Source organism: Anomaloglossus baeobatrachus, chromosome 2, assembly GCF_048569485.1.
Source record: "Anomaloglossus baeobatrachus isolate aAnoBae1 chromosome 2, aAnoBae1.hap1, whole genome shotgun sequence".
Classification (NCBI taxonomy): domain Eukaryota; kingdom Metazoa; phylum Chordata; class Amphibia; order Anura; family Aromobatidae; genus Anomaloglossus; species Anomaloglossus baeobatrachus.
Genome location: NC_134354.1, coordinates 725,215,814 through 725,243,423, shown reverse-complemented (window position 1 = coordinate 725,243,423; position 27,610 = coordinate 725,215,814). Strand labels below are relative to the sequence as shown.

The 27,610-nt window shown below is 43.4% G+C and overlaps 1 protein-coding gene across 1 annotated transcript; it reads right to left on the bottom strand.

Annotated features, from left to right (window-relative positions):
- Positions 1-254: 254 nt before the first annotated feature.
- Positions 255-22,928, bottom strand: UBL3 (ubiquitin like 3). The gene is made up of 5 exons (XM_075333943.1): positions 22,806-22,928; positions 17,107-17,206; positions 16,662-16,748; positions 11,331-11,408; positions 255-2,168 (listed from the first exon to the last, which is right to left on the bottom strand). Exons 1-5 carry the CDS (start codon positions 22,926-22,928, stop codon positions 2,116-2,118), a joined length of 441 nt encoding a protein of 146 aa, XP_075190058.1. The 3' UTR covers positions 255-2,115.
- Between the last annotated feature and the right edge of the window lie 4,682 nt (positions 22,929-27,610).

Sequence of the window (27,610 nt, the reverse complement as noted above, 5' to 3'; positions counted from 1 at the left end):
GGATTCATAAGTTTGCAGTCACAGTGATTACAGACTACAGCCTCAAGCCTGGACAACCCCTTTAATGACTTTCATAACAAAAAGATAAAAAGCTTTTCAAATAATTGTGTGTTTGTGTATATATTGTGCATTAATCGCCACATTAAACTCATTAAAAATCGGCCCAATGTTTCCAATTTTATCATTCCCGCAATACAACACGCACGTTTTCACCCACCCCCCCCCCCCCAAACTCAAAGGCAGACGTCACAACATTGTGACAATTTACTTTATTATATAGCTATACAGGAAAATCTCATACAATTCACTATCAATGGGATTACAAAAGTAATCAGTGGGATTAATTTGCAGAAACAAAAAAAAAAATTGCATTGATTTCAATTTTATTTTTTTTTCCAGTTTTTATCAAAAAATTTCAAAGCAATTACAGTCCCGATCAGAACCACCAGACGACCAACGAAAATGCACTACAATATTATTTTATTTAGTTACAGAATAATCTATATATATCAGTACAGGTTGCAGGAAGGAAAAAAAAAAATATTAGTGCTATATACAAGTGTTATCGTTTTGTTTTTTTTTGTTATTTTTAACTGCTCTTTACAAATTGAAGTCAGAATGAACAATTTTAGGACCGAATGCGTAGAAAGCATCGGGTCAATAGAGAATAATAGAATGAGCAAAATGATGCCGACTGTTTGGGGAGGGGACGGGGGACAAAAAAAATGATTACGTGGAGAAATCTGTATACAGAACGATGGGTCAACCTGCGACTTGATGGGTTCCAAAAAGGCAAAAGCGATGTATAGTTAGATTGTTCTATGACACTATGCCAATCTATTGTTAGAGTCTATAATAATGCATTTTATATTTATTATTATTTTTTTTTTTTAATTAAATATATCCTACACGTATTTGTAATTTCAACCAGGAAGACTTTTCTCCCTAGTGGAAAAATATAAAAAAATGTTTATATATCTTTACAGTATTTTTTTTTATTATTTTTTTTCATTAAATGAAATATAGCTTCATGCTTTTAGTGCTTTGCAAAATCCATTATAGCATGTTGTAAATTATCCGTATGAAATGACAAAATGGCGACTTTTTTTTTTCCTCCGGTTTGGAATCTTAATATCCTCGCAAGCACTAAGTATAAATGCATGGTACGTAAAGAAACCAGGAAAAAAAAAAAAAATAAGAATGAAAAAACTAATACTATGGTTGAGATCTGTTGTCTTCCAAAAAGAGTGCGCGGCGCTTACCGGTTAAGCGTGGAGATCGGATAGCGGGTTACGGATGAGTATTTAGTCTTTTCTTCACTGAAAACATCAACGTTTTTGATATTAAAAACACAAAAAGTTGGTTAATAAAATGACGTCTGCTAATATCTCTGCACGATAAGAAGAAGAAAGGCGGATGGACTACAGGAAAATTAACCCTCCCATATTAAGGCTAGGAAAGGCACTCCTCTCGTATGCTTGGGATGAGCATGCATGCAACGGTATGCTTGAGATAAGAGTGCACCAATAAGTACATTACCAATGACTCTCCGGCGCCCTCTGCAGAGTGCTTTTAGATTACAGGCACATTTAGCTTTGATCCTCCCATAGAAATGGTCGTTTCTCCCTCGGAAGGCAGGCTGTCGCTTCCGGTTCCGGTCATATTCCACGTCTTGATTTCCAGTGTAGAACTCGTCTTGTCGATGGTTGTATCAAGTATGGCTACAGCTATCTATTGGAGATGTCAGACAGCCTGGAATCGGTGATCTGTAGTATATGCTGCAGCAACGATGAGTATTGTTGTAGAAGAGAACGTATTGACTTTTTGATTTGTTTTTTTTTGTTATACCCCTGGAGACTGAATGCGTTAAAAATGGATATACTATAACATACTACAAAGTTACTCTGCAAGATAAACAAAAATAAACTTAAGATCAGTATGAGAATGTCCTCGGTCTCTTGCAATGAAGAGACATCTATGAGTGTTCATGTAATATATCACTTGGGTGGAGAGTATGACAGGGTGTTGATCTACGGTTCTCTGAAGCAATGGGTCTCCTCTATTCCAGCAGCATGATAGACAAGGACTATATTACATCACACGGCGCAGACACATTTACAGAATTACACAGCAATTGCTCTCTCCAGTCTTCTCGCGGTTTCTTTGACCTGAAAAGTAAAAATAAGAATCTGTGAGGATCTGATCTAAACAATCAATTATAACATCAAATCCAATCCTTAACCCCTAACCCTTATAGATGGGTACTGCTGGATAGTCCTCTGTCCACTATAGGGACTCAAAGCCAGCCCTCTGTATCTGAAGACAGGGCACTTACCTCTGGGCTACTTGCTGGATACAGCTTGTAAATATAAGCTATTCTGCAGTTTACGGCTTTCAGCCCCTCTTGAGATATTGACACTTCTCTTTTTGACTCATTGCCGTGGAGACCGACCACTGCTGTTAGGCTATGTGCGCACGTTGCGTACAAGCCCTGCAGAAATTTCTGCAGCGATCTGAAGAGCACATGTGCGCTTTAGATCGCTGCAGAAATGTCCGTAGTGAGCGCCGATTCCATGCGCTCTGCCTGCAGCTCCTGCCATAGACAGAGCAGGAGCTGCCGGCAAAGCGCAGGAAAGAAGTGACATGTCACTTCTTTTTGCGCAGCGCTTCGGCAGTAGCCGAAGCGCTGCGCTCTTAAACGCCACGTGCGCACGGCCCCTGCACAGTCTATGGAAAAAACATGGCCGAAAGGGTCGGAGCTGTGTTCACATTCAGAAAAAAAAAAACTACATATAACTGAATAGGATAACTGAAGTGAGCACTAATATATATATATGAGTGCAAGCCAAAAATACATACTATATATAAGAATAAGGCTGCACATCAAACTTAGATAATGGTATAATGCCTCAAGCATATGGAAAAATATTGGAATATACAATGAAAAATGCTACTTGCTAATTTGAACATGTGAATAATGAATTGCATACCTGCTATCAATATTAGGAAAAAGGAGATATTTAGCAATCGCATTGATCAATGTAACTGAGCCCCAAAACCTCGTCAAGGTATATCTCTATATTGGGGTCCCTAGCTCTGTGACCCTAACTGTGTGTCATCTCATTGCAATTAAAAACTGCTATGGGTGGAGAGGGGTAACTAAGGACTTTCTTATATAGGAGATGGAAAAAACATGGCCGAAAGGGGCGGAGCTGTGTTCACATTCAGAAAAAAAAACAAAAAAAAAACTACATATAACTGAATAGGATAACTGAAGTGAGCACTAATGTATTTTTTTTTTTTTCTGAATGTGAACACAGCTCCGCCCCTTTCGGCCATGTTTTTTCCATCTCCTATATAAGAAAGTCCTTAGTTACCCCTCTCCACCCATAGCAGTTTTTAATTGCAATGAGATGACACACAGTTAGGGTCACAGAGCTAGGGACCCCAATATAGAGATATACCTTGACGAGGTTTTGGGGCTCAGTTACATTGATCAATGCGATTGCTAAATATCTCCTTTTTCCTAATATTCATAGCAGGTATGCAATTCATTATTCACATGTTCAAATTAGCAAGTAGCATTTTTCATTGTATATTCCAATATTTTTCCATATGCTTGAGGCATTATACCATTATCTAAGTTTGATGTGCAGCCTTATTCTTATATATAGTATGTATTTTTGGCTTGCACTCATATATATATATTAGTGCTCACTTCAGTTATCCTATTCAGTTATATGTAGTTTTTTTTTTTTCTGAATGTGAACACAGCTCCGCCCCTTTCGGCCATGTTTTTTCCATCTCCTATATAAGAAAGTCCTTAGTTACCCCTCTCCACCCATAGCAGTTTTTAATTGCAATGAGATGACACACAGTTAGGGTCACAGAGCTAGGGACCCCAATATAGAGATATACCTTGACGAGGTTTTGGGGCTCAGTTACATTGATCAATGCGATTGCTAAATATCTCCTTTTTCCTAATATTCATAGCAGGTATGCAATTCATTATTCACATGTTCAAATTAGCAAGTAGCATTTTTCATTGTATATTCCAATATTTTTCCATATGCTTGAGGCATTATACCATTATCTAAGTTTGATGTGCAGCCTTATTCTTATATATAGTATGTATTTTTGGCTTGCACTCATATATATATATATTAGTGCTCACTTCAGTTATCCTATTCAGTTATATGTAGTTTTTTTTTTCTGAATGTGAACACAGCTCCGCCCCTTTCGGCCATGTTTTTTCCATCTCCTATATAAGAAAGTCCTTAGTTACCCCTCTCCACCCATAGCAGTTTTTAATTGCAATGAGATGACACACAGTTAGGGTCACAGAGCTAGGGACCCCAATATAGAGATATACCTTGACGAGGTTTTGGGGCTCAGTTACATTGATCAATGCGATTGCTAAATATCTCCTTTTTCCTAATATTCATAGCAGGTATGCAATTCATTATTCACATGTTCAAATTAGCAAGTAGCATTTTTCATTGTATATTCCAATATTTTTCCATATGCTTGAGGCATTATACCATTATCTAAGTTTGATGTGCAGCCTTATTCTTATATATTGTAATTACTACCATGTTTCCCAGTAAATGAGACAGGGTCTTATATTATTTTTTGCTCCTAAAGATGCACTGGGTATGTCTTACATTTTCTCAAACAATCCACATTTATTCAAATATAAACATCATCACAATCTGGAAAATCAACATTTTGTGTTCATCCTATTACTGGGTCAGACTCACATTCTCTTATCTGATCTGCTATTCTCATGGTGCAGGACCAGTCCTATAGTGGCAGGTACAGACCATATTTGCAAAGGTGTAAATTACCTGCTTAAATTTACCATTCTTTACGTACTGTTAAGTTTAACCCCAAAAGAGAGCAGATCCCACCCCCAAAAAATAATAATCGCACTTCCTAGACCCCAAACAATGAGAGTTGGCAAGTGAATGGGCTCTCACATATAAAATCTACACTGCTGTCCGGTCCCAGTGCATTCTACTGCAGTTGGCTCCCCCTGGTGATTGGAAGCAGTATCACTCACGTTTAGTGATACTGGTACCTGATCGGTTTGTGAGAGCGCCAGTGTAATGAAGCTGGAACGTGTGGGACCTGAAAGCGACGCAGATCTCTGAATGAGAGCCCATCCACCATCGGCACTTGCCAACTGTAATTGTTTGGGGTGTGATGAGTGCAGTGCTTTTTTTTTGGGAGGGGGTGTATGCTGTATTCTTTAAACTTTTTTCGTTTCTTGGACACTTCCTCATGGAACCACAACTAGGGCTTATTTTTTGAGCATACTCCAAAAAGCCCCCATAATCCTCTTAGGGCTTATTTTCGGGGAAACAGGGTATCATAAACCTGGCGAGGACTGCTGTAACGCACGGTATCCTCCTTATCCAAGCCAGCTTCTATATGGTGCTTACAAACTAGATTACAACAGTGGTCGGTCTCCTAAGCAACAAGTTGGAAACAAAAAGTCTTAATAGCTAAGGAAGAGCTGAAAGTTTTAAATAAACAACAAGTTACAAAAGTGCTTGTATATGCATGCACCATCCGACAATATCTATGAAGAAGAAGAAGGAAATAACCGTTCAATACAAAAAAATTCACGGCAGGAGGAAAAAAAAAACCCGCAATTCTTCATGAACTGAATAGGAAATCTGTATGCAGTATTCTCTGTAGCTCCCTCTAGTGGTGGAAGCAGGCAGCCAAATTATAATTTACTTCAGACCAGTCATCTCTCCTGAAAGGTCTGAAAATAACTATTTCCCATAAAATGTCAATTCTGCAGCTTATTTTTTGATGCGGGCTGGACATAAAACAGTGTCCATAATACGGACTCCCAAGCAGAGCAATTGGATTAGCAACAAATATTGTTCTAAACTCTGCACTAAAAGGGGGCATTTATCCTTTCTCCTTATTTATCTCACATGGCTCTGGATTTGGGCACATTAATGATCACTGTGATACACCAGCGGACATTTTATTAACAGCGCTGCATGTGCTCTCATCAGTTGGATTCTGTTTTCAAGGGGAGCCTATAGTACATCTATTTGCTTGGGCAATTTGTGTCCTACCTCAATTTACCCCTATTTATTATTAGTGGTTGATCAGCAGTTTTTTGTTACTGTGCTTTATTAATACATTGAGAAATGGAGGATCTGTAATCTCCAATAAATGCTAAATAATCAAACTGTTTACCCTCTGGGGGTTGCGTGTATACACTATAGGGCAGTGTGGTAGTATAATTAATCCTTTTATCTTTAAGTGTGGCAGGTCTCTACGTGGAACCTGGGAACTACCATTGGCAGCCTTATTTTACCATATGATATTTTAACCATCACATTCCTTGTAGTCTATATAATTATTATTATACTGAGCGCCAGTATTTATTCGCTTTACCATTTTAAAACATGTGCAGGTGTCTAATTGGAAGTGTGGCTGCAGGGAGAAAATGAAGTTATATCCTCTCTGTAGCCAATTGTGTTCAGTCAATGGGGCAGAGCAGGGAGTTGTGAACAGTCAGGGCTCACCTGCACAATGAATGCTGTAATCACACCTATTCCTTGGCTGACAGCCTGCTTTGCACATACACATACCGCTTGAGCAGAATGCATGTGAATAAAGTGCACTCATTAGGTAGTTAGCACTGACAGCTCTCTGTACCACCCCGATGACTAGAGATGAGTGGCTGCATGGAGAATATAACAATTTTCTCCCTGCAGCCACAGTTGAAATTTGACACCTCCACATTGAAAACTGAAGACCACTACGGCTACAGGTAAATATCTTTTTTTCACAGACAGGTTTCATATAAAAAGAGTTTACCTGCAACTTACATTTATCTTCTATCCACAGGTTAAGTGGAAAGATTGCTGGAGGCTTCACAAGTCATCAGTATTGGAGGAGAGTGTCTCTAATCTCATTTTTTGGGGCATTACATGGTGTGAACGTGCCACGGCATACAAACATTTGAGTTTAAATGATTTTTACAACAGGAGGTGAACAGTGTAGATGCCATTGTATTGGCACATAGCTGCCAGGATGCACGCAAGATGTTGTGGGGGAAGATGCTGCATTGGCCCATGTGCACTGTCAGCAGTGCCGCTCACCTCCTGATTTGGATGAAAGCAGTGCCTGACCACCCCTAGTGGATGTGGATTCCACCAAACGATACCTGTATCTGTCACAGGAACTGGGCATTACTTTCAGTGGGGGTGGCCAAAATTCCATCATAAGTGAATGAGAAATAAGACCATGCTCCCATGGACAGCAGCGTGTGCCAAGACCCCATGCTTGAGATAGATGGAGTCCCATTGTTGGGCTTTATCTAATATGCATTTTGTGACGTATCCGGTTAATATGACACAAACAGGTGGGCATAAACGGTTAAGGATAATAATGTCAGTGTGAAATACAGGTTCACTTGGTCATGGCTGTTAATGGCCACCTTCCTTCTGCAGAGCAAAAGAGCCAAATGTCAAAATGAATCTGGTGTCTACACAGAAGCCGGGTATCTACTTTCTCGGAGGCTTCTCTGCTCCGGAGCCACCATCTCATATCAGATGTATATTAGTGAACTGCTGCCTGTACCAAGCAGAACAATACTGTAATGCTCCCAGGAATAAGGTCTCCCCCCGTCAACTGTCAGCGTCTCTGGGGGTCCAGAAAATAATATAACAAGAGCTCTCTAAAAGCCGGAGACACCGGCGGCGATAGTGACAGTTTATTCTGACCAGGAGAGTTCTGTCATGGCTCCGTGAAGGGGCTGCCCTTTCAGCAAAATGCCTTGCTAAAGTTCAGCAAGTAAATTAGACGTTCCTGGCAGGGAATCACGCCGGCAACTTAATGCTGGGGAAATGTCAAGTTACTGATCAGTCTGGAATGTGAAAGAAAAATGAATATTAAATATTAGGAATCATCAAATAAGCGAGAGATAATGAAGCAGAAAATGAGGCTCATGTGCTGCATGGATAGAAGACTGCGAGCCGGGCGGGGGGCGCAACGATGGGAATGGAGATCATCGCAGCCGGCAGAGGGGGGCTATAGAGCTGTGAGGACGAGTGCACATCAAATAGGCACTCACAGGACTCCTAAGGGATCTTGAATTGGAAGGTCAGCCAATATAAGACACATTAAATGTCTGAGATAACGAAATGAGGCATATGGCTGGGCTGGTGGCCTCACTACAAGGCTGATCACCCCTTTACATCAATAAGCCCCCGTATGGATGTTGGATTATCTATCCCAGACACGGCTTGGTTGGTGGCACAAACACTGTGAAACCTCGTAACCCCTCGTAGTGCTCGGAGTTCCCAAACGTCCTAGGAGAAGAGTCTTGGTGCAGCGTCAGCACCAACATAACGTCAGCAGAGGCTGAATGTAGCCAGACACCGACCTTTCCACTCAATCACTAATACAAGCCATGCACTTCTGAGGTTTCAGGCCATGATCTCCCTCATCTGATCTTGGTCTCATTCTGTATCTACTCCGAGACTGATCCCCTCTGATCTCCATTGAGGCCTTTTGCTTCCTTGTCCTATAAACCCCATGTGGTTTTTCTCAGCAGACCTCAGAAATCTTGACAGCAGCTGAAAATGGAGCTGTAATGGAACGACCCAATCTGCTCATCTCTACACGTTCCCATACACCACAGACAGCGGTAAGTAGAACGCTCTGCAGCAGGCACCTTTTTCACCAATCTTCCCTACGTGGACATAAGGTGCATGAGCTTTCAATGAAAAGAGAGTGGAGTAAGCGGCTGAAGACAATTCGGGTGGGACACTTATCTTCCCTAAGAACTAAAGGATCAGGCATGTTGAAATCCAACAGCTCAATCCTCCTCCCAGCAGCAGGTACAATTGGGAATCATTTTAGGAGTATGACCATGCTCGGGTGCTCTGTACTCGTAACTAGTGTTGAATGAGCACTACCATGCTTGGGTGCTCAGTACCATCACCAGTTACAAGAACTGAGTACCCGACCATGGTAGTGCTCACTTATCACTAGTTATGAGTACTGAACATGGTAGTGCCCGCTCATCACTTGCTACGAGTACCTGAGTATGGAAATACTCACTCATCACTAGTTACGAGTACCAAGCACCCAAACATGGTAGTGCCCGCTCATCACTAATTACGAGTACCGAGCACCCGAGTGCAGTAGTGCTCACGCATCACTACTAATAAATACTTATACCCTCAAACGAGCTCTAAACAGCAGGTGGTCTATTCATTATGCCAGATGTGCCCATCCTTAGGTTCCTGCTCCGGTCCCGGCTGCGGTACTTCTAGTCCTGTGATACAGAGGAGGCTGTGTTGGCATGTCATCAGTGCTGAATATGAAGGGGCCTGGCTGGCTGCTCAATTAATTAGTGAAGGCTTGACCAATCAAATACAGAGAAAAGGGCTGGCATAGCCATTGTGTTTAGTAAATAGCCAGGCTCCTTCATAAGCAGCGTTGCTTTTGGTCTCGTGCCTAAAGGAAACTCTTGTGTCCCAGACCACCAGAAGTGAAGCTGATGAACCCTACACCGGGGCAGACACTCAATGGTTGGGGCAATTGGCCTAAATGAACTACATTGAGAAGTTATATAGCTTCTGCTACAATATTCACGTAGTTTTCTCTCTGGCTGAACAACCTTTTAACGCTCCCAGATTTGCCTCATGTGAACCCGGCCATGTAGACTTCCAACATTTCCCAGCACTGAGCAGCCACTTGCAGGGCACAGATGCTGGTTCACGCCTAGACCGGCATGTGACAACCGTCCTTCCATGGTGAGCCGGCCGGGCTTATGCTCACGTCCTTTTATAATAAAGCCTGAATTCCCCTCTGGCTCCCCTCCTGCATTCTGAGATGTGATCCGGCCTTTGTTGGGGCGATCCTCGCTCCAGGCATGTGATACGCCAGATATCCTGACAATAGCCCAGTGTACTGCTATAGTGAAGTCATTGTCCCGTCAGCGGAGAGCCGTGCCGGGAATTATTGCTCTCATTTACAATCTGACCATCTACAGGCTTCAGTTCTTATTACATACCTGGAGATAATGAAGAAAAATATTGTAATCCGAGCCTATAATGCAAACCTGGAGCCCACGTCGCTGCAGAGCAGATCTAAAGATTGTGCCGCAGCTGCGGTATGCCAAGGAAACACAGTACATAATGGCCACCAGCGCAAATGGGCCAAGAGGAGTAATTGCCGGGGTTTACTATTCAGCCGGCTAAAAGGACGGTGTTATAGGGCGAGTCCTTCAAACCAGGACAATTAGAAGACGCCTTAAAAAAAAAACAAAAAAAAAAAAACAACAACATCTAATAGTTTTGGCATCTGAGATTCCTCTGCTCAGAGACTAATGTGCCCTTCAGACTGGCCGAACCAATAAACTAAAAACTGGCTAAATACAAGTCTATGGTGGTATTTTAATGATTAGACAAACAAACCAGAATTTTATGTGCACAGAACAATTGTTAATATCATTGTTCTGTGTGCACACAATATCACAATATGGACAGCGCATCACTTGGATACACGGGGTGTTGTGTTGCTGAGGACGAGCAGTTTACCCGTTCACTGGTTGCTTGTTGACCTGTTTAAATGGGTTGACAGTCATGAATGAGAGTCCTATGAATACTCGTACCCCAATTATTAGCTCCTCTGACAAGGGGAACTGAAGGTCCGGTGTGTTAGCCGCATGTTGTGATCACCAAGAGGCAGAACTTGAGGTTCAAGGGCCCCAATGTAAAATCCGTACCAGAACCCTCAACCTCCGGTGACATCTACACCCTTAATACTCTGCCCCTGTGCCCCGTATTTACAGGACAGCACTCCGCCACATGAGAGGGAGGCAGTGTTACTTGACATCATTTATAGGGGGGAATTACAGCATGCATCATTTACAGAAAAATGGAGGAAAGGCATCCATATCACGCACTCACTGTAGGAAGGATTTATTATTCTGTCCAAGGTAGTGAAAACCAAATATATAAGTGTATATGATACAGACCGGGGTGTAACCACAATAGGTGCAGGGGTTCTACTCATACCCGAGCCTTGGAGTCCCCAAATGTCCCTTTGGCCTATATGAAAAGACCACAGCTATTAAACACTTGCAATAATTGGGGGTCCCGGTAGAGCGTTTTGCCTTGGGGTCATAAGCTTCAGGTTACATCACTGGATACAGCCCAGCACAATGGTAATCCCAGTCTAATGTAGTGGTGGGTAAATGGCTTTATGCTGACATAGCAGAAAAACCAAAGCTGACAAACGGTGATCCAAGAATGGCGTCATTGCCGCCCTGTAAAACCACGTACCTTGAGAATTTGGCTCTGGCAATGTCTCTCTGGCAACCAAGTGCATCACTGTTGTCTTGCCAAGTGGAAGTTTTAATGCTGTATGGAGCAAAGAAAAGAAACCATGTGTTAGAGGCCCGTGTAATGGAGAAAGCATCACTGATCATGCGGAGACAGGAGCATCAGCCGCAGGCAAGACTTTACCCATAGGCCAGGGCAACCGGGAGATATTAGCATTTATCTGGTATTTCATGAACAAGATTTCTGTAAAAATCAGTTACATACTTTATTCCATAAAAAATATGTTTTGGAAAATGCAGCAAAGACTGATCGACTGCTGATAAGCAAATATTGTATAAAACAAGGCTGGTGAATGCAAATCACCTATCAACAGGCGGGAAGCTATGGATCAGCGAGGTCCGAGTGCTGGCTCTGCAGGACGAGGAGCTTTACCCTTATTAGACTGAAGCAGCAGCGCACGAGCCCGACCCTCGCTCCATCCATTCTCTATGGGGCTGCCGAATGCTGCACCAGGCCCCAATGAGATTGGAAGATGCCGTGGTCATGTATCTGACCTGCCGCGCCAATTTATAACAAAAAGAAATATTCCCAATTCTGCCTATTAGTTCGGATCCCACTGATGGTGATCATTTGTCTTCAGTGGAGAATCGCTCTAACAATGGTACTTGTAGTATTTGTCAGATTTTTTTCCAAATTGATTTTAATTAATACTGGTCCCTAATTTCTATATTTGTAATACTTAAATGTAATGTTACAGTAGATAAATTTACATATTGGTGTCCTCATGGCTGTAATATCTCATTTATTGCTATTAGAACTGTGGCCACAAGATGGCGGCATTGCACTGTGAGAACCTAGGAGCAGATTTGTGGGAATGTTGTGAGATGGATGGATCCATCAGTGCATACAACGCACAATGTATTTCTACTATATGTTTCAGACAATGCAAAAAAGACATTACACGTAGACGTAAATGTAGACCTACATGCTGGGTCTGAAGCCTTCCAAAATATATAGTAACTGTCTCTGTGTCTCTCTCCCAGTCTCTCTCTGTCAGTGTCTGTCTCTCTGTTTCTATCGCTGTCTATATTTTTATCAGTCCTCCTGTCTCCATCTCTGTGTCTGTCTCTATGTGTGTGTCTGTCCGTCTCTCCTTTCTCAGTCAGTCTGTCTGTCTTTTTCTGTCTCTCTGTCTCCCCACCGACAGCCTATTACCTCACACATAAGCTTCTTACACTAAGTTTATTTTGTTCCTATAGCAACCACTGACAGTTGCTATTAATAGCCAGTAGCTCCCACCTCCATTCAGTTTAATGAAGGCAGGATTTTGGAGAGTAACTGTAAAGCGCGGGGGTTCCATTTTTCCATCAAAACAGTCTATGATGTTCCCTGGGTCACATGAGGCGTCTGTGCAAAATTGTGTGATTGTAAATGCGACGCTGCGGATTCCTTTATCGGACATACATACACACACGCATACACTCAGCTTTATATATTATATACCCATATATACAATATATTACCGTATTTTTCGCTTTATAAGACGCACCTGATTATAAGACGCATCCCCAAATTTGGTGAAGGAAAAGAGAATTTTTTTTTTTTTAATGTTAAATGGGGTCAATCTTATAATGCCAGTGTCCCTCTAACAAATCATATAGGGTATATGTCCCTCATAGCCCCCCATCCTAAAATTAGCCCCCCTTAATCTGGATATGGCCCCCTTATATTGAATATAGCCCCCTTGTGATGGTACACGTTCCCCTGTGCTGCCCATGGCCCCTATAGATCGCACAAGTCCCCCTGTGTTAGATATCGCCCCCATAGTGCTGCCCATGGCCACTATATAGATTGCACAAGTCCCCGTGTTAGATATCCCCCCATAGTGCTGCCCATGGCTCCTATATAGATCGCACAAGTCCCCCTGTGTTATATATCGCCCCCCATAGTGCTGCCCATGGCCCCTATATAGATCGCACAAGTCCCCGTGTTAGATATCCCCCCATAGTGCTGCCCATGGCCCCTATATAGATCGCACAAGTCCCCGTGTTAGATATCCCCCCATAGTGCTGCCCATGGCCCCTATATAGATCGCACAAGTCCCCGTGTTAGATATTGCCCCCATAGTGCTGCCCATGGCCCCTATATAGATCGCACAAGTTCCCCTGTGTTCGATATCGCCCCCAGGCTGCTGCCCATAGTAAAATAAAACCCTCTTTCCTTACCTCCTCCAGCGCTGATCTCCCTCCTGTCTCCCTCCGTGCTTCTGTTCCTCCACTTCCTGGTTCTAGTGCCGGTCATGTGATCGGCACAGCAGAATGAGATCTCTGCGTGCCTGATCACAGTGGAAGCAGGGACACGGGGAGAAACGCTGGAGGGGGTAAGTAAAGCTTTTATATTTTAGAATGAGCAGCAGCATGGGGGCCATATCTAACACAGGGCGGCGCAGGGACAAATAATATGCACCGCTCCCCCAGCCCGTCACTGCGGTGCGATTTTAGCACCACCGGAGATGGACAGCGGCTGTGCATATTATATGAGCGGGAGCAGGAGATCTAACGCTGCAGCACGCAGCGTTCACCTGCTCCCACCTCCCCTGGACCCTGCAGTGTATATATTATAATATATTATAATATATATATATATATATATATATATATATATATATATATATATATATATATATATATATATATATATATATATTCTAATATATATATATATACACACATACATACATACACATATACATACACATACATATATATATAATATGTATGTATATATATGTATATATATATGTATATATATATATATATATATATATATATATATATATATATATATACATATACACACACACACATTATAATATATTATAATATATATACATATATATAATATATATATATATATATATATATATATATATATATATATATATATATATATATATATATATATATATATATATATATATATATATATATATATATATATATATATATATATATATATATATACACACATACATATACATATACATATATACACATATACATACATATATATACATATACACACACACACATACATATACACTCTCCCCCCCCCCCCCCCCCCCGTATATTCGGCTTATAAGATACACCCCCTACTTTCCCCCAACGTTTGGGGGCACAAAAGTGCGTCTTATAAAGCGAGAAATACGGTATATATATTCATATAAAGCTCAGTGTGTGTATGTATGTATGTATGTATGCACTCGTGTGTGTGTGGTGTGGTGTGGTGTGTGTGTCTACTAAAGGAATCCGCAATCGCATGTACAATCACAAAATTTTGCACAGACGCCCCATGTGACCCAGGGAACTTCAGACTGTTTTGACAGGAAAATTTAACCCCGCGCTTTACAGTTACTCTCCAAAAAATATGCCTCCATTTAAGGAAATGTAGCCTGGAACTACTGGTTTTAATAGCAGCTGTGATTGGTTGCTAGAGGAACAAAAGACATTAGTATAAAGAAGCTTATGTGTGAGGTAATAGGATGTCGGTGGGGAGACAGACGGGGTCACGAGACAGACAGCCAGCGACACACAGACCGAGACTGGGAGAGAGACAGACAGTTACTATCCCAGGCAACTCCCGGGTACTAGGATTGCCATATCTATATGGCCGCTAGACCGCTTCTAAGTTTCTGTAAATGGACCTTTCACCAGTATGAGAATGTTATGCTGCAGCCATCATGGAATAATGATTGCAAGGCTGAATAAGACCTTTTGTTTCTTAATTTCTCATCTTATTTGCAGAGATATTAGCTTGTAAAGTTTATGATTCTAGCAATAGTGGAAGTAAAGCAGAACTGTGTGCCATTACAAACACCTCTCACTGTCCTGTGATCATTACTCTACTCCCCTGCTCCCATTATAGCATTGTGATAGGAGGGCTGCAGAAGTGTTGGTAATGATCTACTCCCCTCCTCAGCTTGTAATCACAGTAGATGCTGACAGTAAGAGCAGTGCGGCCTCGGGAGGAGAGCAGGGTTGCGTGTCATTACATACACCTCTGCAGCGCTCATAACTGCCCTGTCATCACTGCCCTGTTCCCACACTAATAATTCTGCAACTTTCCTTTCACAGTGCTGTTCGTAATGCACAGCTCTGCTCCACTCCCCTCTGCTTCTAATTGGAGTGTGACCTCTAAGGTGAGCAGGGCTGCACGTCATTACATACACCTCTTCTGCTTTCCGCTCACTATGCGGTCATCATTGCTCTACTCCCCAAATATTGATAGTGCTGTGAGAGGAGAGCTGCATAATTGTTTGTTATGTGTAGCCCTGCTCCACTTCATTCCTCTGCTTGTAATCCTGGTGCGATTTCCAGAGAAGAGCAGGGCTGTGTGTCATTACATACACCACTGCAGCTCTCATCTCACTGCGCTGTAATCTCTACTGTACTCCCCACCCCAAATACTAATAGTGCTGTGATAGGAGAGCTGCAGAGTTGTTTGTAATGACGCACAACTCTGCTTCACTCGCCTGCTTGTAATTGCTGTAGATGCTGACAGTAAGATCAGTGTGACCTCGGGAGGAGAGCAGGACTGTGTCTCATTACATATACCTCTGCTGCTCTCATCTCACTGCGCTGTAATCACTGCTCTACTCCACTCCCCCAATACGGATAGTGCAGTGAGAGGAGAGCTGCAGAGTTGTTTGTAATGACACACAGCTCTGCTCTACGCCCCTCCTTTTCTTGTAACCCCAGGAGAAGCTGACAGTAAGGTCAGTGTGATCACAGGGGTAGAGCAGGGCTGTGTGTTTCCATATAGAAAGTTAGTTCTGACCATTTCCAGGGGGGGGGTGTTTATTTTCACCCCCTGCATGACGCCTCTTGCTTATGATTGGTCATATTATGATTGGCCACTTAGCTCATTCTGATGGGAGTTTATGACGCATATCCTCCTCCTTCTGAGCTCCTCTGTGCTGATTTATAACCAGATTATAGAAGAGTTGGACTTGTGGTCATAAATCAGTTCAAAAGCAGCAAAATAAGACATAAGCTATCCCATCAGGACGAGCTCACTGACCGATTCTCAGTTCACTCATTTTGCAAGAAGCATTAGTCAGTGCCACACAGAGACTATAATAGGACAACAGTGCAAAATGTTTAATTAAACCCAATGATAAATGCATTAAAGAAAATAAAGCCACAATATTTAATAAAAGCAAACAACTGATCATATTTTCTGAAAATGCAGTAAAAGAAATGTGCACAGTGGACAGTAAGACTTGGGAAAGTAACTTTTAATGAGGCTTCAATGTAAAATGTTTCCCCGTACCTCCTAAAGTCACATTGCCGTGGAGAAAACGTCCTTGATAAATGAGTCGGAGAATGCACGGACTGCTGACCTGCTCCTCTTCCCAGTCTGAAAAACAGTCAAGAGCAGAAGACATCATGATCAACACCGGAGATACAGCAGCTGGAGACACATTTCTACTGAATAGCATTTTTCTTAGTTTTTCGGTTTCTGAGAAGGCCGTGAGACAACCCCCTCGGGCCCATCATATCGGCCATAGTAGGACAAAATGATACAATGTGGAAACCTCAAACATGTAATAAAAGGGAAGAAATACTAGTTAAAAAGACCCCTGTTGGCCCCCACAAGGGGTTATCCTGTGCCCTGGGAGATGAGCGGAGAGGCCAACGCACCAACACAGGGCCGCTCGTGTGCCTATATCCTCCTCTACACGACGTGACAAACATTGGGTTAAAAGGCCCATCACCTCCACAATTCTGCAGCATCTCTTCACGGTGCAGTTCCTCAATTATTCCTCCTGGAAATCTATGAATAAATTGTGTCCGCACTGATTTAATGGTGCTGACCTATGTGGGAGACCCACCACTGATGAGAATAGTAATATCCAACTATACACTGTATTTATGCATTTCCAGGAGGAATAACAGAGGGATAACATAGCACAGATTATTAATAAAAGTGACCTCAAATTGATTTTTTACTTGTATTAAATCCAAAACTTGTGAGATGGGCTGATCCGGATATCTGGCCTTTCTGTGGTTGCTGGTTGAGCCAGGATATTGTGCCAGGAGGAATATTAGAGGGTTCCTAAATACATTTATTGGTGCACTAGTTAAATTTAACACAAAAAAAAGAACAAAAGTGAAGGAAAAATACAAGATCGATGAATGACCTCACAGCCGAGCGCTGCTTTATGTGCCACGTGTGGCTCCCAGAATCAATGCCCTGCCGGCCGTGGAGCGAGCGGCCGACCCTGGAGGAGTAAATCCCGCAGAACATGACACTATTATGGATGCGGCTCAGATCTGGAGACGTTTCTTGTTTCGTACATGATCAGATCGGTGACATCAGCGAGCCAATGGCAGCCGGTTACTATGAACAATACAAAAACAGCCAAGGACAAATGATAAGAGGAGGAGGGAAGGGATTTACAAAGGATCGGGAAAAGTAGAAGCAAAAATCAGAGGCAGGTGGTAAAGGCGACGTCAGCCCTGGAATGGAGAACGCGGCTCTGCAGAAACGGCCGGCAGCGAGGGTACGGGGGGGGGGGGGGGAGATTTCATCTCAGCGTGAGCCAGAAAAACAAAACATTAACTGAAATACGTCTAATAGCAAAGCGATGCATAACAAAAAGACGTCCTCTGGAAGATGGCCGGACAGTCTCCGCTTAAAGGGGTAGTAGACACAGATGAAGTGGCACCTGTGCAAGAACAAGGAGGCGGTGGTGGCTCCTCACCCCTCGATTCATGACAGTTATGGCGCCACCTGGTGGAAACACACGCTCAGGCGCTCCCTCCAAAGCCGAGGATTGTGCAGCACTTTCTGCTCTGCTTGTCAGCAACTGAGCCAAGTTTCTGTATTATATGGTAGCATAGCAGAGGATATAATGACAGCTGCCAGAGGGGGAAGGAACCCAATTCAGTACAGAATTGGAACTCAGCTGCAAATAGAATAGGGGATAACTTTCTGATGGCTGGGGGTGTCAGCTCTCAGGGGTCTGGGCCCGTCCCTTTCGGAAAGGAGCTCTCAGGGGTCTGGGCCCGTCCCTTTCGGAAAGGAGATAACTTGCAATATTAGGAAAACTCCTTCAATATGCCAATACTTCTGAGTGATGTTTTACCAGACTGTCATTTCCCCTCAGTGCTAGGCTGGCTGTTATATTAGGACGCCGCTCAGCTGCTCCGTCTGCTGGAAATCCTAAGGCTATGTGCCCACGGGACAATGTACCCGCGGATATATCCACAGGTTTCCCGCAGCTGATCCCCGGAATCCACACCTATCCATTCCTGCGGGATTCCAGTGAAATATCTGCGGTAAACCTGCGGACATTCATGAGACTTAGGCTAGGTTCACATTTCCGTTGTTTTGCATCAGTCACATGCGTTACTTGACGCATGTGACTGATGCGTTGTACAACGGATGACAAAGAAAGAATTTCATTGTTGGACTTTGTTGTGTGCTGGGGGCGGAGTTCGGGGGGCGGAGCTGAGGACGTCAGTGCCGCGGTCTGCATAGCTGGGGACAGGTGAGTGTGTGTGTGTGTCTACATGCATGTGTACATGTGGAGTGCGATAGGGGGCGGAGCGCGAGGCGGCGGAGCCGTGGAGCTGAGGACTTAAGTGCCGCGGGGACTGCAGGGCTGGGGACAAGGTGTGTGTGTGTGTGAGTGTGTGTGTGAGTGTGTGTGTGTGTGTGTGTGAGTGTGTGTGTGTACACATGCGGAGTGCGGGAGCTTTTTACCTTTTTGCAAAAATGTATACACTAAGTACCCTGTTATTAAGCACTTGCAATTTATTTATTTATATTCAGGGTATTTTTCATACAATTTTTCTCCTTGGTTTTTTCTAGTCTTAAGGCTGCAATTCACATGCTTAATGTTGCATGTTTACAACATTGTTTCAGCTCAGGTTTTTGTGTTTTTTGTATGTTTTCTTGCTTGGTTGCAAGTTGGGGGCGCAGCCCTCCTAGTACTGAGACTGAACAGCTGATTGCGTCTCACTTTGCTGTGTATTTTATCTGGGACACAGCTAACCACTTGCCACCATCCATATTGGAGTTCTGACATGACACAAGTCAGGTATTGATAATGTTTTTAACTTCAGTAGGTTAGGGACTGTCTCAGATGGGTACACCGTGACGAGGTGAGACAGCTTTTTACCTTTTTGCAAAAATGTATACACTAAGTACCCTGTTATTAAGCACTTGCAATTTATTTATTTATATTCAGGGTATTTTTCATACAATTTTTCTCCTTGGTTTTTTCTAGTCTTAAGGCTGCAATTCACATGCTTAATGTTGCATGTTTACTGAACATTGTTTCAGCTCAGGTTTTTGTGTGTTTTGTGTTTTATGCATGTGTACATGTGGAGTGCGATAGGGGGCGGAGCGCGAGGCGGCGGAGCCGTGGAGCTGAGGACTTAAGTGCCGCGGGGACTGCAGGGCTGGGGACAAGGTGTGTGTGTGTGTGTGTTTGAGTGTGTGTGTGTGTGTGTGTGTGTGTGTGTGTGTGAGTGTGTGTGTGTACACATGCGGAGTGCGGGAGGGGGCGGAGCCCAGTGGTGAAGTGTCGGCCTCCTTGCACACTGTATCCAGGGTAAATATCGGATATAAGCAAAGCACTTTTTGCTTGGTTACCCGATATTTATCTTGGATACCAGCTTAGCGCGGGCTCCCTGCACCCGTAACCAGTGTAAATATTGGGTAACTAACTAAAGCGCCGATGTGTATCCTGGTTACGGGGGCAGGGAGCCAGAGAGCGCATGCTCAGCAAAATCCTACGGATCGCGCTGCTCAAAAAACGTTACAGGCTACGTTGCTCCCGCCCGGCGGTCAGTTAAAAAACGACTGACGAGCAGCGGATGCAACGCAGCATCATCAGTTGCAATCCAATCACTAATAGAAGTCTAAGGGGAAAAACAGGATTCCTGCAAAATATTTTGCAGGATACCGTAATTCCTCAAGGCGACGGATTGTGACTGACGCAAAACAACGGAAGTGTGAACCTAGCCTTACCTGTGGAAGTCCCGGCCTCCATCTCCATAATGGAAAGGCGGGATTTCCGCAGGAATAATTGACATGCAGTTATGTGCGGCTGCGGGACATCCGCAGCATATTCCACAGCCGCACATACCGCAGAATGGACACAGAACTCCCCATGCCCCATAGGATAACATGGGGAGTGTCTGTACTTGCTGAAACCTGCAGATTTATCTAGAAAATCCCGATATATCCACAGGTTTTCCGCGGCACAATCTGCGGGTACAGAGTCCTGTGGGCACATAACATATGAACGAGGCCTTAGGCTATGTCCAGAAATATTTGGACAGTGCCAATCTTTGTGATAATTTTTTAAGAAAAAAAAGAAACAAGCAGAAACACACACACACACACACACACACACACACACAAGAAACCATTGTGGAATTGCACCGCATTTGGAACTTCTTCCCCCGTTTTTCAGTACATTGTGGCAGATTGAATGGTGTCATTCAAAAGTACAACTCCTCCTACAAAAACTCCCTCAAACGGCTGTATTGTCAGGAAAATACAAAAGCTATGGATCTTGGTAGAAGGAGGAAAAAACAGAAACTACAAATATCTTTATTCTTTTTTTCCAGCCTAATAATGATCTGTTTCTCTTCCATCGAGAGATCCTTTGACCACATGTTGTGGGTTCACTGCAACAGCTTTCAGATGCAAATGCCACACCTGGAATCAGCTCCAGACCCTTTACATGCTTGATTGATGATGGATTAATGAGGGAATAAACCATGCAGCCCAATGAAGAGCTTTAGAGATAAATGACTAATATGTAGTGGTCTTTTTTTTTTTCCAAAGGACCAAAAAGCAAAGAGCTGTAATTCCTAAACCCTTACTCTAATTAGGATGTGAATATCCTCAAATTAAAGCTAAAAGACTATACTCCCCCAAACTCAATGATAAAATACTGATGGTAAAAAGTGAAACAAAATATTAAACATCGGTCCACATTCTGCATCAGAGATTAACCCTTGACATCTAAGGTACCTGAAATGTGTGTAATTTTCCCTTCTACTTTACACTGCAGCACGCACCAGCACAGAAACATCCAAAACATGTACAACCCACAGCAATACAGGAAATAGTATCTGAGAGTTGCCAGAAAAGCGTAAGGCAAATAAGACTATGAAGATCATCGCTAAGATCTGGAGAGTGACTATACGCAGGGACCGAACTACCTGATCTCATCAATTGTGCCTTGTGAGATCACAGCGCGTGGGATTAAGAGATAATCCAAGTACGTAGTTCATAGCAAACATGTATAATCTGTATATAAGCAAATATGTATTTGTTAGATTCCTACATAAGCTATACTGTAATATTGGGCGCTTCTCCTTTAACTAGAGAACAAAAGCAAAGTCTTCTCCATCTCCCGGATTTACCTGTAACCTCAGATCACTGTTTGGGTGTAAACAGTAAGAAATGAAGCTGTTTAGCAAACACCCACGGAGATGTTTGGAATAATTACTACACTAGAACAATGCACAAGTCTATACTAGTCCGTGCCCTCCTCCGGCTGGCTCTGTCTCTGCCCTCCACCGGTACGGGCTGTGCCACCCATACACCCAGTACACAGGATAATGTGTATATATTAATATGGAAATTCTATGGAGGGGCCATCTAAGGATCAGGCTAGTAACACTTTTACGGTCAATGTAGGTTTCCAGACTTTACATATTTCCAAGCAGCTTTATCAAAGTCCTCCTGGCACTAATAACTGAGCACAACCCGTGGGGCTCCATCAAGGTACAAATTAGAGAAAACATCTATCTGTGGTGATGTGCCCTTAAGGGCCCCTTTACAAATTAGAATAACGTCACCAAACCGGACGATATTGTATATAGGTGCCCCCGACGCCATCCATTGGAGGACAAAGGATCTAGCACGTCCAACTCAAGACTGTCGATCCTTTGGATCTCCAAGAGATAAGCTGCCAGAGATATCTGCAACCGGCTCACGGAGACCAGAGGAGCGCTCGCCCACCCGCGTATGGAGGAATCGGGAGCGATGGCTACCGGCCACATCAGAGGAGGGCTTTTCTCTACAGTCATTTTAGATCTTCACATACAGTAAAATTTGGACATAGGTCAATAAAAATTTGCGGCAAATTCCGTCAAAAAATTGGTGTATATTATTATATGGGGATTTTGAGGACTGAAATGACAAGCAGCAGTTCTAAAATCCGCACCCCATATCAATCTACATGCGGGTATTGTTCTGCTGAGATTTATTAAAATTGTATCTTCATTGATGCCATTGTAAAACATGGTTACATAGGTTGAAAAAAGACCTAGGTCCATCTTGTTCAACCTTCCTCCACCAATGAAAACCACCAAAACAATGAAGAGTTATGGTCCACAATAATGGGTGGAAAATCCATAGCATTTTTTCCATGTGTGGACATACGTATCGTTTCTGGAATCCAGAGATTCCCATCAATACTCCGCACGGTGCGACCTTCTGCAGAGCAAAGTATTCCCAGGTCTTCTCAAACTTCTCAGAAGATGGACGACCTGCCAGGACCACCATGATCACAGGTCTTCCAGCGCCATACAGACAGGCGAGGCTAGTCTTGGGACTTCCAACTGAATGGCCAATACTCGCCAGTATCATATATACTGAACTGCACATGAAAAAGCGATAAAGAGGCCCTGAGAACAGGTGAAGACCCCAATAATCATACATTGATGGCGATCTCTCCGCCATTGAGATGGCGATCTCTCCGCCATTGAGATGGCGATCTCTCCGCCATTGAGATGGCGATCTCTCCGCCATTGAGATGGCGATCTCTCCGCCATTGAGATGGCGATCTCTCCGCCATTGAGATGGCGATCTCTCCGCCATTGAGATGGCGATCTCTCCGCCATTGAGATGGCGATCTCTCAGCCATTGAGATGGCGATCTCTCAGCCATTGAGATGGCGATCTCTCAGCCATTGAGATGGCGATCTCTCAGCCATTGAGATGGCGATCTCTCAGCCATTGAGATGGCGATCTCTCAGCCATTGAGATGGCGATCTCTCAGCCATTGAGATGGCGATCTCTCAGCCATTGAGATGGCGATCTCTCAGCCATTGAGATGGCGATCTCTCAGCCATTGAGATGGCGATCTCTCAGCCATTGAGATGGCGATCTCTCAGCCATTGAGATGGCGATCTCTCAGCCATTGAGATGGCGATCTCTCAGCCATTGAGATGGCGATCTCTCAGCCATTGAGATGGCGATCTCTCAGCCATTGAGATGGCGATCTCTCAGCCATTGATGGTGATCTCTCAGACTAGAGTGGAGTCGTAAAACTACTAATAAAGTTGTAGTTATTTTGATAATCATGGTTGGCGCAGTCTCCTGTATAGCAGTGTCTCCAGGTTGCTTGTTAGGGAGGTGTTTGGGCTGAGCATGGACAGGCGGACCTCTCCAGAACATACTTGTACATCTTCACATCAGACAAGTCCTATTATACTCTTCCGATGACTATATCACACCACTCGGAGCAGTAGACTGTCTCACTCGATCACTGGAGGCCGTCGCAGAGACTGATCACCTGAATATGAGGTTTTTCCAGTGAGACGAGTTTTATTTGCGGAGCGTAAACATTTTGGCTGCTGAAGATGTAAACATGAGAAGATAATACTTAATTGGATGTTTCTTTGGAAACGAGGCCAAGATCGTGAGGCTTCAAATTATAGTTCTCAGTGGTGGATCCGCCGTTACACATCACAATCACTAATGGTTTTCTAGTTAAAACTGTAGAAGCAGACAGTGGAGGAGACCAGAGCAGAGCAGCCGGAGAAGGTGGGTACGCAGGCCTGGACCCTAGGGCAGGGGTCAGCAGATACTGGCACAGGTGGGTAGGTTTGTGCCGCAAAGAAAATCTGGTGTGACTGCAAGAATTGGTACAGTGGTTTTAAAGGGAATATGTCAGTAGGATCAACCCTCCTAAACAGTCTATATGGGCATATAGGTTATAAGACGCTGAATAAAATTATACTTCAATATATGTGATCAGATGTCTTCTTACCAACGAAATCCACGTTTTTTTTTAATATGTAAATGAGCTGTTAAGATACGATCTATGGTCAGAGGTTTCCCTGAGCATCTGCCTGCAGAGCTTACTGGCTTTTGTCCTCCCCTCTCCCCGTAGTGCGCTCGCGCTGCTCTGGTCTGTGGGCAGGCACTGCATGTAGTCTTTCATCTCTAATACACCGTTGCTCCTTGCATAGCACAGCCGCGCTGCGCACATGCGCTGTTCACGTCCTCCTGCGCTCTGGGTCGAATGAGCGGATGACGTTTGTCCTCCTTTTATTCATGCCTGGTCTGCTCTGTGGGTCCCGCTGCGGGTGGGCGGAGCATCATGACGCCGAGTGCGACGATTTGCTAATTGGCTCCTTCAATCATATATAAGCTTTTGCACTGTGCACTTTAGCAACGCCTCCTGACAGACCCACTTAATGGTGAAACGCACGTCGAGGTTGTCCTGCACTGCACCTGGTAGCCTGACTCAACAACGTCTCAAGGTATTGTCTATTGTAGTTCAGGCAGGCTGTTTATGGAGGAAGCATTTCGGGGTGATTTAAGTTTTTGCTGTGTGATTCACATATAACCCCCTCTCCTTCACCCTTTACTATATTGATCATATGATACTACATATAGCAGATTGTACTGCCACCTTCAGGCCTACCTAGGTACTTTGTGTTACTGGGCAAAATAGTGGTTTTATCTTATTTTGCCATCACTGTGCATGCACTTTTGTCCACCTTTATTGGGTTAATAAATATTTGGTGTATTTTACAACTTACCCCCTCTGGTCCTTTTTTTTTTTCTGAATCCCCTGCACTGATTTGTATTCATTTACAATTTGGTATCACAAGTTTTATGGAAATGAAAGGGGGAATTACCAGTGTAAGACATGTAGATCAAAAGAGCAGACTGTCAGTCATTACATGTCTCATACTGGTAACGTCCTCTTTCATTCACAATAAGCCCTGGAGGCAGATTCTTTTGGAGATCTGTGTCTGGTCCATCGATCTTAATAGCTCATTTACGTATTAAAAAAAGTGGATTTCTTGGGAATATAACATTGGATCACAAAGATCAAGGTATCATTTTCAGCTTCCTATGACCTACATGTCCATATGGATGGCTTAGGAGGGTTGATCCTACTGACAGATACCTTTTAAAAAACACAAGTCTGGCTGGTGTGACCAAAACCCAAGTCATCCAATTATAAAGGTGAAGGAATCAGCTACAAGATGAAGAGCCGACTTACAGCGATGAGGACGGGTCTGGGAAAATCTAACCAACTGTACAAGCAAGGTCTAAATCTAATATCCAACAATGACATCCTGGAGGGCCCAGCCTGACTGAAGAAAGCACATTTATATACAAGAAAAAAAAAAAAAAAGATTAGTTAAGATGTATCCCCAGCACCAACTGAGCTTCACCAGTCCCAGCCCCCTTCTTCCCTCTAGTCATAGCAGCTCTCAAGTGGCCACCTGTGTTGGGTTTGGCTCAAATCGAAACATAACCTTTTCGCACACACCACGTATGTGACCTGCGAGTATACCAGATAAGACAAGAATTGTTAACAACATATACATGGCTAAATTGGATTATCACTGAGGGAAACACAACCTGGGGTTCCCACAGGGGGGGGTGCCTACTTCAAAAAACATTATAAACAAGGAGAAAAGAAGAAAAATGGCACCAGAACGTCTGCAGAAAGTATTAAATTTTATTCACATAAATATACAAAGATCTAGAATATCAACTCGTCATGAGAATAAATAGTACAGTGTCAAATGAGACAAAAATTTAAGGAAAAAATGAAGTCACCTAGGGATGATGGATGCAAGTATGTATAGAGCACAAAAGGGATAGGATGTAAAGTCCAACCCGTCGCCGTAAAGGAACCCTGAGGGGGGAGGGCCCAAATGGAATGTATAGAAATGAGGAAAAACAATAGTATATCACTAGAATGTGTAGATCCAAAAAATGGGCCCCTGAACCCCAAGATGATAAATGGTCAGGGTTACCCTCCACAACTGAATGTAGTCAAGAGTAAATGGACAAAAACCAGTAAACAAGTGAGCAGAATCATTAAAGAAAGTGTGAGAAAATAGTATCAACCAGAGTAGTCGTAGGGCAATAGAGAGGAGGCTGAGGTGTTGTATGTAATGGGCAATTATAGTCGTAAAGCCGAGAGGTGCCAGTTAGCACATAGACGGCTAATTAGAAAACACACAACCAGGTCCTTGTGCCCAGACTAGTCGTGGAGCTAAAGAGAAAGGCAGGAATGCTGAAAAAGTTATCCCATACAAGGGAGACAGATATGAGCAGTTAAATGAAATTAGTATACAGCCTGACTCCAATGGGGGGAGGTATAACCAGGCAGAAGAAAGAGAAAAAGGAAGAAAAAGAAAGAGGAAGAGAAAGTGCGAGTAACCAAAGTAGTCTCTAATAATAGAGAGGACTAGTCGTGGGGCAGAGAGAGGGGACTGAGTGGAGAGTAATAAATAGTCGTGAAGCCGAGAGGTGCTAAGCAGCACAATAACGGCCAGTATCAGGGAGGGGGAGAGAGAATCGGATCTCTATGCCCGAACTAGTCGTATGAGCCTAAGAAAGGTATGGACAGTGAAGGAGTAAAAAGAACAGTAACTACCTGAAGGAGTGGAGGAAGGTGGCGGCAGGAGGACGATCCCTTGTAAAAGCGTTCAGGCGAAACAGCTGTTGGGATCGTCCTCCTGCCGCCACCTTCCTCCACTCCTTCAGGTAGTTACTGTTCTTTTTACTCCTTCACTGTCCATACCTTTCTTAGGCTCATACGACTAGTTCGGGCATAGAGATCCGATTCTCTCTCCCCCTCCCTGATACTGGCCGTTATTGTGCTGCTTAGCACCTCTCGGCTTCACGACTATTTATTACTCTCCACTCAGTCCCCTCTCTCTGCCCCACGACTAGTCCTCTCTATTATTAGAGACTACTTTGGTTACTCGCACTTTCTCTTCCTCTTTCTTTTTCTTCCTTTTTCTCTTTCTTCTGCCTGGTTATACCTGCCCCCATTGGAGTCAGGCTGTATACTAATTTCATTTAACTGCTCATATCTGTCTCCCTTGTATGGGATAACTTTTTCAGCATTCCTGCCTTTCTCTTTAGCTCCACGACTAGTCTGGGCACAAGGACCTGGTTGTGTGTTTTCTAATTAGCCGTCTATGT